A 10,200-nucleotide genomic window follows, 5' to 3' on the forward strand; every position below is an offset into this window, starting at 1 on the left:
TTCTTTTTTTATTCGAATTGATTTATTTTGACGGTTTTGTGCTACTATTTTTCACCTGCAGTCCCTAGACAAGTAGATCTTAAAACTTAAAAAGAAAGAAAGAAAGAAAACATGTTACAACTTAAAATATACTGTATAGGCTCAGACACACAAACAAGCAAATGATTGTAAACATTTCCTTAGTGTGTACATATTGTATTTGTTTAAATAGGAGCCACTGTTTAGAAAGGCTTGAAAACGTCTGAAAATATGAACATCAAATTAATTCAGTTGGAAGTGTGTTCAACAGACTTGTGGCTCTATAAGTAAAATATGACTATTGTAAAGTTGCATAATATTAACTGCTGCTTATTACAGTGACTTTTTATCTGAAAACTGATAAGACTTCTTAAAAGAGAAATTATCATCTATCTATCTATCTATCTATCTATCTATCTATCTATCTATCTATCTATCTATCTATCTATCTATCTATCTATCTATCTATCTATCTATCTATCTGTCTGTCTGTCTGTCTGTCTGTCTGTCTGTCTGTCTGTCTGTCTGTCTGTCTGTCTTTCTGTCTTTCTGTCTGTCTGTCTGTCTATCTATCTATCTATGAAGGCTGCACATTTAATCAAAAAAAGATTGTGATTTTGATTCGATCCTACACACAATCTTAAATCAGCTTTCGGAGAGGCGGTCGCACAAGTCTTCACATTGTTTTATATACCTTGCTCAGCAATATGGACACCTCTCTAAATGGCGTTAACAGTGTCACATACAGTATTTATAAAGTTTAATTCACCCAAAAATCAACTTTCTGTCTGAGGGTGCTATCACACTAGCACTTTGGGTCCGCACCAGGGTTTGTATAACATCAGAGTATAGTACGTTTGGCTAATGTGAACGTGTCTTCTGAACCTGGGTGTGCACCCGTGAATCGTACCCAAGTACGCCTGAATGAGGTGGCCTTGGGTACGGTTCACGCAAACTCTGGTCCGGTTCACCACCAACTGTACAACAAACTTTAGTTTTCATAACATTCATTCATGTGTGTGTGTGTGTGTGTGTGTGTGTGTGTGTGTGTGTGTGTGTGTGTGTGTGTGTGTGTGTGTGTGTGTGTGTGTGTGTGTCACGTACTTTGGTGACAAGTGGGACTGAGCCAGGGCAATCACACTGATAATGTCTCCTTGTATCCTCAACAGCTTTTGCACGTTTATAATATTTTTGCAGCAGATAGATGCGAGTCTGTTTCTGTATGTCCAAGGCTAAAAGATTGAGTACAAGCAAACCTACCGCGATGTGCAGAGTGCGAACTTCTTTCTATTTTGCCGCTTTACTTTCGTCTCCGTCACCTAGCAACAGTTTTACACACAACATCAGCTCGATGACGCAAGCGTACCGGGGTTTAGTAGGAAAAAGACAGAGTGAATACAACCCAAACCAAGGCGGTGGCAAGGGAGGACAATCGAACTTGGGTACGGTCCAGGCAATTGAAGCAGGTGTAAAAGCACCCTTAAAGTAATGATGTATTCCCACGAATACCCATTGAAAATCCCACGTGAGCTGACGTACTGTTAGTTTACTACTGAGAGGACGCGCTTACTCGCCAATGATGTATACTTTGGTGAACAGAACCTGCATAGGCTGTAAATAACAGCTAATAAAGTTGTAAATAACATTCAGTTTGTCAGTTTTGTTGAGGGATCTTTAGGGAGGCGTGTGGAAAGTGTGATTTGCATGCATGTTTTTTTTTTCTCAAAGTGACTGCAGCCATAACATGAACTGCATTTGGCAATGAAAGTGAAACTGATGCATACATCATTTAAATGCTTATATCACATTCTAGAGTTATGATTACGACAAGCATTTGATATGTTTTCTTGTTTGGTTGTTTTCATGTCAGTATAACTACTCAAGCCTATATGTTGTTTACTATAATGCATGAGAGAATCTGATCATGACAAATGTTTGATTTTACGAGTGAAGAAAATTGTCTGATAATGTTGTCAATAGCAAATCACAAGCATATGTCTCAAACATAATAATTCAACTTCAGAATTATCAATAGTTGTATTCTGATGTCATCACTTTACTGTCAAACAGGACAAAGTCTGTTCAAGCCCACCATTCCAAGTCTATACAAAATGTAGCATTTCAACTAACAGTAGACCTACACATAGGCCTAATATTATTATTGCTTGAGAAAAAACAATATTAACAGCTTACTCGTGTTAACCTTTATTTTACATCTACAGAATTTGAAGCCAAAGAAATTGTGGTTCTCATTTGAGCCAGAATCTTGCAGCCCTACGATCTATTTATCCATCCATCCATCCATCCATCCAAAAAAGTCACAAGAACAACTTGCATTTGAAACAAACACTTTGTAACACCATTAATGTTTTTACTGCCATTTCTGTTCAATTTAACGTTTCCATCCTGAACAGAAGCATCCATTACTTTTTAAAAAACTAACTCAGCTTAAACACTGAAAAAGTACAGTACATTCTTACTGTGTGCCCTCACTGGAGTAATTATATGCAATACAGTATATAAACATATACATACAAACTCACACATACATGCACACATGCACACACACACAAAATGAGAGGAAAAAAGTGTGTGTGTGTGTGTGTGTGTGTGTGTGTGTGTGTGTGTGTGTGTGTGTGTGTGTGTGTGTGTGTGTGTGTGTGTGTGTGTGTGTGTGTGTGTGTGTGTGTGTGTGTGTGTGTGTGTGTGTGTGTGTGTGTGTGTGTGTTGACACCTAAGAAAGTATTATTTTAATAATTAAAGCAGGACACATTTCTGGGTATGCCTAAAAGAAGGTAACATCAGATCATTAATAAATCATGCAGACCATGATCCAATATCGTCTTTTTGAACATCCAGTGCTCAGCTTCTGAAAATATTGTTTTGTGAGCCCATCGAGGTCTAAAAAATGTGCTTAGTCAGAATTCCTAAATAAATGGTCATCAAAAGAGACAAGTTTCATGCCTGTGTGAATGATGCAGTTACACTTTTCACCAGCAGGAGGCAAATGCCCAGTCTAAACAGGCTAACCTTGACCCCTGCAGTGAGACTTGATCAACTCTTAATTAATCATGTAAAATGAATGCAGTCAATACAGCTGGGTGCGTTTAAAACAAGAGCATGGGAAATTAGTGTAGCATAAGTCGAAGCACTTGGAATAATAGCTGTTTATTCAACCCGTAGACACTGATGCTGGATTAATGATGTATTTGCTGCAAATAGATGGCGACTATGTGGGAAGTTTTTAATTTCGATACGGAATGTACACAGTTATTCACAATTATATACCCATGAGTTGAAAGACGCTTTTACTTTATCACTGGCCTGCTTTAAGAGACAAGAGCGAGTGCACTCTGAGTACAGCAAGCACTGTGCTATTAGATGAAAAGCTCACTCCTGTGTCTAGAGCCTATAGACATAACAGCGTCTCCCCTGCCTGGAGAAAAGAGGGAAATTGTGCGTGCGTGCGATTGAATACTTCTATACTGTATGTGTGCGTTATAGAAGTGTGTGGGTGGGATAGAGAGGAAAATAGTATGTGTGTGTCTATAAGAGACAGACCCAGACAGCGAGCAAGAGAGGGAAGAGGGAATAACAAGGTCTGCGTGTGTTTGTCTGTGTCATTCGAGGTAATACAGGCTGGGGAGAAGTCGTTTCTGTCTTAACTCTTAGTCGATCAGACACAGCTCAGGACTGAAAATGAAACTTTTTTTTTTTTATCTGTCAAATGCTTATCAAGAAATATTCAGGGTCTAAATGAAAAGGGGGGAACTTCACTGATTGGAAGCACTTTTTGATCTTTAAATACATCGTGATTAAATCTGTAGTGAAAGCTTATACTGTATTTATTAAAGATTCAAAATAAAGCAATTTAGACTTTATATTTTACAACTGCAAGGCTTTTTCTGAATTTGGACTCCCACTCCGACAGTTTTGTCATTTTTCAAAGTTTTCTCATTGTTTTAAACTGTAAATCTAACAATTAGGGCTGCACGATATAGAAATCAAACACTGCAATCATTTTTTTTTATAATATTTCACTATTGAATACCTACACTGTGAAAAAATCATTTTTATGCTAAACTGCCACTGAATAACAGTAATTTACCATAAAATAGCACATTTTTCTGTAATTTAATGTAAATCTAAAATAGCAGAAATTTCTGTAATTTAACATCTGTTATTTTATGTTTTTGTCCAGCACCCCAGCTGGCGGAAAGAAAAAATAAATAAATAAAAATAAAATAAAATAAAATAAAATAAAATGAAAGAATTTATCATTTTAGATTGATTGGGATGATTCTGTAGTGAAAGTTTCTACTGCATCTACCAAAGGCAACTTAGACTTTATATTGTATAATTGCATTGTTTTTTTCTCTAACTCTGACTCTCACTCCCACAGTTTTGTCATTTTTCACAGTTTTCTCATTGTTTTAAACTGTAGATCTAACAATTAGGGCTGCACGATATTGAAAAAATCTAACATTGCAATATTTTTTATTTTGTTTTATATTGCAATATGGGGTGGTGCAGTGGGTAGAGCTGTCATCAAGAAGGTCACTGGTTTGAGCCTCAGTTGGCTCAGTTGGCATTTCTATGTGTTCTCCCCGTGTTTCCTCCGGGTGGTCCGGTTTTCCCCATAAGTCCAAAGACGTGCTATAGGTGAATTGGGTATTTTCTCATATTTTTATTGAAACTGTCTTACTTTATATTTCAAATGTGCAACTTTTTATTATAAAAACGTGCTATTTTTGCATCTTAAAACAGAATTATCTGTTATCACAAGATTGCTACTTTACTCATAATTCTCACTGTGCCATGCCCAGCATATATAACTACACCCCTCACAAATATTTTAAATTAATACATTATACATTAGATTAATCAGTACTGAAGCTAAATCTGTAGCTTAACTAACAAAATAACTTATGATAGCAGTCCAAAAACTAGTACACGCACGTTATATGTTATAGAAAAATGTTATATATAAATTTTAAAAAAGAGGAAAAATCAAGAGAAGCAAAACAAACAAAAAAAGTAAAAATTTTGTTGAAATTTTGTAGGTTGCATTTTTTTTTTTTGCAATATTTTGCTTGAATTTAATTGTATTATCTTTTAATTTCAAAAGATTTTCTGTGACTAAAATATTATCTTATGAAATATATCTGTTAAATAAATCTGTTTTGTTTAAATGCACCAAAATACATTGCCTATATTCACTGAGAAATTGATAAAAATATTCATTTTCAAAATGGGGTGTACTCAATTATGCTGAGCACTGTATATTTAATAATTGTTGTTATTAGCCATATTTTACACAAATTTTATTGCAATTGTATCACTGAATTGTGATTATGCCTCTGATACTGTATGTCTGACTGTTCTTTGTTGTGATTTTATAATATTAGTCCTCTAAAATACAGCTTCATTTCTCAGAACTGCATCTTCTTCCCTAGTGTTTCCTTTTCTTTTTGCTTTTCTAATTAACTTTATATTTCATATTAGAGCATAAATGCATCTTCCTTTATTAACAACCACCAAATAATACCTAACAGTTTACAATACATTACAGCAACTTATCTTATTTAGACCCTTCAGAAAACTATAGATCTAAATCCTCATATCCTCTACGATCATTCTTTTGTAACACGTACTGACCACTATCAAAAGGTCTTGATCACTACAAAAATTGCACATGCTTAATGTCAAAAGGAAACAAACAATTTCTGAGAGAACATTTTAAAAGGTCAGCTTGACTTGGCCTTGTGTACCATCGTATCTTGATTACTACAAGACAGCCCGCTTTGCTGAAGAGCGGCTCCCCTTCAAGTCAATTAAAAATCTGTCATACAAAAATAAAAATGCAACTCAGTAAGAAGACTGTAGAATCTGCGCACCTCCGCCAAAGACAAATGTTCTTATTTCAGCTTGGCACGGCATTCAAGTTGTTGTTTAAGGTCCCTTAATACCCAATTTACTTACAGAAATTAAGTGAATTAATCTTTTAGTGACTGCCTTGCACAGATGCCTTTTAAGTAGAGAAAAGCAGTTGTATAGGATAAAACTAAACAAATAAAAATAAATAAATGCAAAAGGCAGCTCGTGCACCTTACAGAGTAGACTTAAACTGACTTGCTGCATCTACATGTTTTGTAAGGATAAGCAAATTGAACTCAGGTGACCAAGCGTTACATCCTGAGGCAGCAGTCTTTGTTTTCCCATAGGATGTGCAACTAAAGAACTCAACCAGACGAGTGGGTTTAATTTCTGTGTTTTCCTTGCATTGTACTGCACAGTAATAGTCGAAGACTTAATTGCTGTGCTTTTTTGCAAGTGCTTTGTTTCTATCTGTCAAACAAAAAACTCATTTAGTTGATTATGGGTAACTTCTTTTGTTTTAAGCAAGCTATGCTTTTACAAGTGCTGACTGGAGTGCTGAATTAAAATACATCAAGTGGAATCAAATACACAACGAAGAGCCTATAGAATAGCCATATGTCTTGTCTAATTGCCATCTCGAAATGATTCTTATATGAAGTCTCAGCCTCCGAGAAAAGCCTCGCTGAGCAACATCCAAACTGACATGTTCACATTCCGCTAAAATAACATAGCTCCTGATCAGGTCATCGAGCTGCCACTTTGACTTTCTAAGGCTGCTACAGAAAAGGCGCAAAATGTGACAGCAAGCCGCGCTTATAACGTAGATGACATGATTAAAGAAATTGCACTAATGCCATCCGTTTTCTGCACTAATTACAAATGCGACACTTAAGTGAATAAGAAAAAAGTCTAAATTTCAGTTCTCAGCAGCAGCCTCCATATAAGCCAAATCAATCCAGTTACCTTTTCTTTTTAATCAGACCCGCGAGAGCTCGTAGGGAGATGGATGTTTATATCAAATGCTCCGATAGTCTTGGCTAACAAAGAGATTCCAAAACCTCTGCAGCTCAATTAACATTTGCAAACTTTATCTCAAACCTCCATCCATCTGTCAGCGGGAGAATCAACTATCTAAGCATCTCCGCTTCTCTCCCACATGTAGCCACAGAGCTGGAAAGATTAATTAAAAAAATGTCTGTTGGTTGGTTAACAATGTTGTTGATTAATCATAGTTTTGGCATGCTTTTTTTAATTGGAGTGAGTCTTGGCTGCTGCTTATTTCGGTCTATTAAACGAGTGACTATTCCAGAATCTTAATCTTATTATTCCTGACTACCTGTAGTCCGTCTGGCGATAAACCTTTTCTCTTACTTGCAAGTATGCGGGCGAGTGCAATAAATCAATAACGTTGAAATCAGTCATTCATAATTCTCACAGTTGGAAAAATGGTTGAGTGTGAGCGGCTTTAGGTGGTGATGCAGAACAAACATGGATTTTATATTATAAGACCTACCATCCAATTATTTCTAAGAACCTATTTCTCCTTGACTCTATTGATTTTGCAGTGCTAACTCTGTGCAAGGCAATTAGCCAAGTAATTAAATTATGTAGTAATATTAAAGTGGTGGGCGCTTTAGGCTATATTAAAACCCATGCCTAATTCCACAGCATTATGTGTTTGGGGGGAAAATATTTCTACTCAAAAAAGTGTTTCTAATATATCATTATGTTCTAACACCCTCAACACAAAAATGAAAGACATAAAAATACAGAATAGTCTAATCCACCAAAGCATTAAATTAAAAGTATAAAGAAAATGACACATAAACAACACTAGTGAAACACCAAGCAGCAGCTAAATGTTTCAGAGTTGAACAGACACTGAGTTGGCAGTCAGGTAAAGTGTCACTGTTAAGGGCAGCTCAGCAGGGACGACAGCAGCTCACTTTCAGCTCTTCGTCTAAACACATGATTCATCAAACCACATTCTGAACAATAACCTGCCAATTTGTTCAGATGTGATGTGATGTGATGCATAACACTGGGTTTCAATGAACATCACTGGTGAAAAGAATGAGGACCAAAGTGAAATTGCCCATCAGGTTTATGATCTGATTTAATATATAACATCCACAAAAGATTTCTATGTGATGAAATTCCTTTTCAGCTTACTTGTAGAGGGGAGAATGGGGACTTTTGCATTTTAACACTGAGTGAGTTTTAATGAGCGCCACCAGAACATGAAAAGTAAAGGATTGTATTAAGGACCTAAGCAGGACCTGATATAAATTTGATGTGATAGAATCTACAGAATTTTTTTCCCATAGCTTACAAGTGATGAAAACTACTGTAGCTGTCCAGGTTAACTTACATTTACAAGGATGCTTCAAGATAGCCCATATTGAACATAAAATAATTATACATAACAGATTATCTTTAATGCTATTAGAGTTGTTATTCTGTTTTATTTAGATATTTTTATTTTATTTAATAATTAATAAGTAATTCTAATACCATTATAATTATGAATAAGAATATTACAATTAACGTTTAATACAGTTTAATGACAGAATAAACATTTTATTTGAAATTTTGCAAAAAAAACTATTTTATTAAAAATATACTATTTGTTAGCTAGAATAAACTATTCTTAAAAGCAATTGTTTTCTATTAGTATTAGTGTTTTAATTATTTTAAAAAGTTGTTCATGATTATGTTTAAATTTTTATTTTTTATCTGAATGAATTAACAGTAATAAAAGTAACTACAGAAATAAATAATTTTTACTATCTGATCACGCACACTACAATTATCCACAAAAAATCCATTCATAAAACTTCCTTTCTATTACTGTTACAGTAGTGGAGTACACTGTAACCGCAAGACTTGAATACCTGCTAACTTACAAAATAAAAGGATAAACAGTATATTTATAAACAGATATTAAATATGGGAATTTCATAGTAAAGTTTTACAGTAGGTAGACAGACTGATACAACACTCCTCGGCTTCCTCTGAATTTCACCGGTCTGGTTTGACAAACCAAAAAACGTCGTATTACATACAGGGCATGGAAACCAAAATGCTAATATCCCTCTCGTCCTTTGGGTTAAATATCTGAACCACCTAAATATTATATCCCTATCTCGAATGACTAATCATTCTTTGCCGCCTGTGATAAACTGCAATGTAATGTAATGACAACATGAAAAGCATGCAACTCTGCAAAAAATGCAAGTTTTTCGGAAGAATTCACACAGTAACTAACACCGGTTACATCAGCGAAGTAAAACCACCTTATTCACTAAAGCACCCCAGCGTGCCAAGATTCCTCCCGGTTCCCATCACCGCAAAAGAGTCACTGAATCAGCTGCAACTTACGGGATGATGGAGAAGCTGCCTGAGAGATGCTGATGTGGCTTAAAATCCACAGCAAGAGCTTGAGTCCGATCCCGGCGGGTGGCTGCATCTTCGAGTGCAGTGAGATGAGCGGAGACGCAGTTACTTTTCCTTTTCGCTCGCGCGCTGTCCGGAGGAGCAGCTCCACACACACTGAGCGAAGCCTCTAGATGAGCGAGACCCACACTAACCGACGCTTCTTGGCTCTGACACACAGCGTGGATATATTCAGCGGTTTTACTCCGGCTTTTCAACGACAAAAGACTACAGTGGTGCACTTTAAGGCGGGTTTTCAAGCCATGTCGAAGCGCGTGGCGCCGTGCGCTTCGGTAAATGTGACGCCTGTCTCGCGGAGGTCGCTGTCCAGGTTCTGAAGTTACTACACGCAGCGCGCGCACGTCCATATAAACACAAAACCCCTCTGTTCTCTGAGTTGGTACATTCCACGAAACAGTGGAGCAGCCCTCGCGGGACAGGGGCCATTGCTTTGAGCGCCTTCTCATGGGCAGCAGAGAATAGATAACATTTGAATGAGAGTGCCTTTTATGTTTATTACTAAAGTCATTTCGGCAGGACTGCTGATAATTAGTAAGATCTTGGCCATGGAGTTCACTCATATTGCAAAGGCTGTGGTATTAGATGCTTTAAGTAATTCTAAAAAAGTCATGCTGATATATATATATATATATATATATATATATATATATATATATATATATATATATATATATATATATATATATATAAATGTTCTTTTTGGCTTAGTCCCTTTATTAATCTGGGTTCGCCACAGCGGAATGAACCACCAACTTATCCAGCATATGCTCGACGCAGTGGATGCCCTTCCAGCTGCAACCCAACACTGGGAAACATCCATATACTCTAATTCACACTCTTACACTA

At 36.3% G+C, this 10,200-nt stretch overlaps 1 protein-coding gene across 5 annotated transcripts in view; it reads right to left on the reverse strand.

Moving 5' to 3' along the window:
• The window catches only part of cntnap2a (contactin associated protein 2a), a 760,628-nt gene extending 750,950 nt beyond the window's left edge, over positions 1-9,678 (reverse strand). For 4 of the 5 annotated variants that reach the window (XR_012399148.1, XR_012399149.1, XM_009297353.4 and 1 more), the window contains exon 1: positions 9,280-9,678. Coding sequence is in view for 3 of the 5 variants with exons in the window: in XM_009297353.4 (XP_009295628.1) it covers positions 9,280-9,367 (88 nt within the window). In the remaining 2 variants the exon portion in view is untranslated. 5 annotated transcript variants of the gene reach the window in all.
• Positions 9,679-10,200: the final 522 nt, after the last annotated feature.

This window comes from Danio rerio, chromosome 24 (assembly GCF_049306965.1).
Source record: "Danio rerio strain Tuebingen ecotype United States chromosome 24, GRCz12tu, whole genome shotgun sequence".
Classification (NCBI taxonomy): domain Eukaryota; kingdom Metazoa; phylum Chordata; class Actinopteri; order Cypriniformes; family Danionidae; genus Danio; species Danio rerio.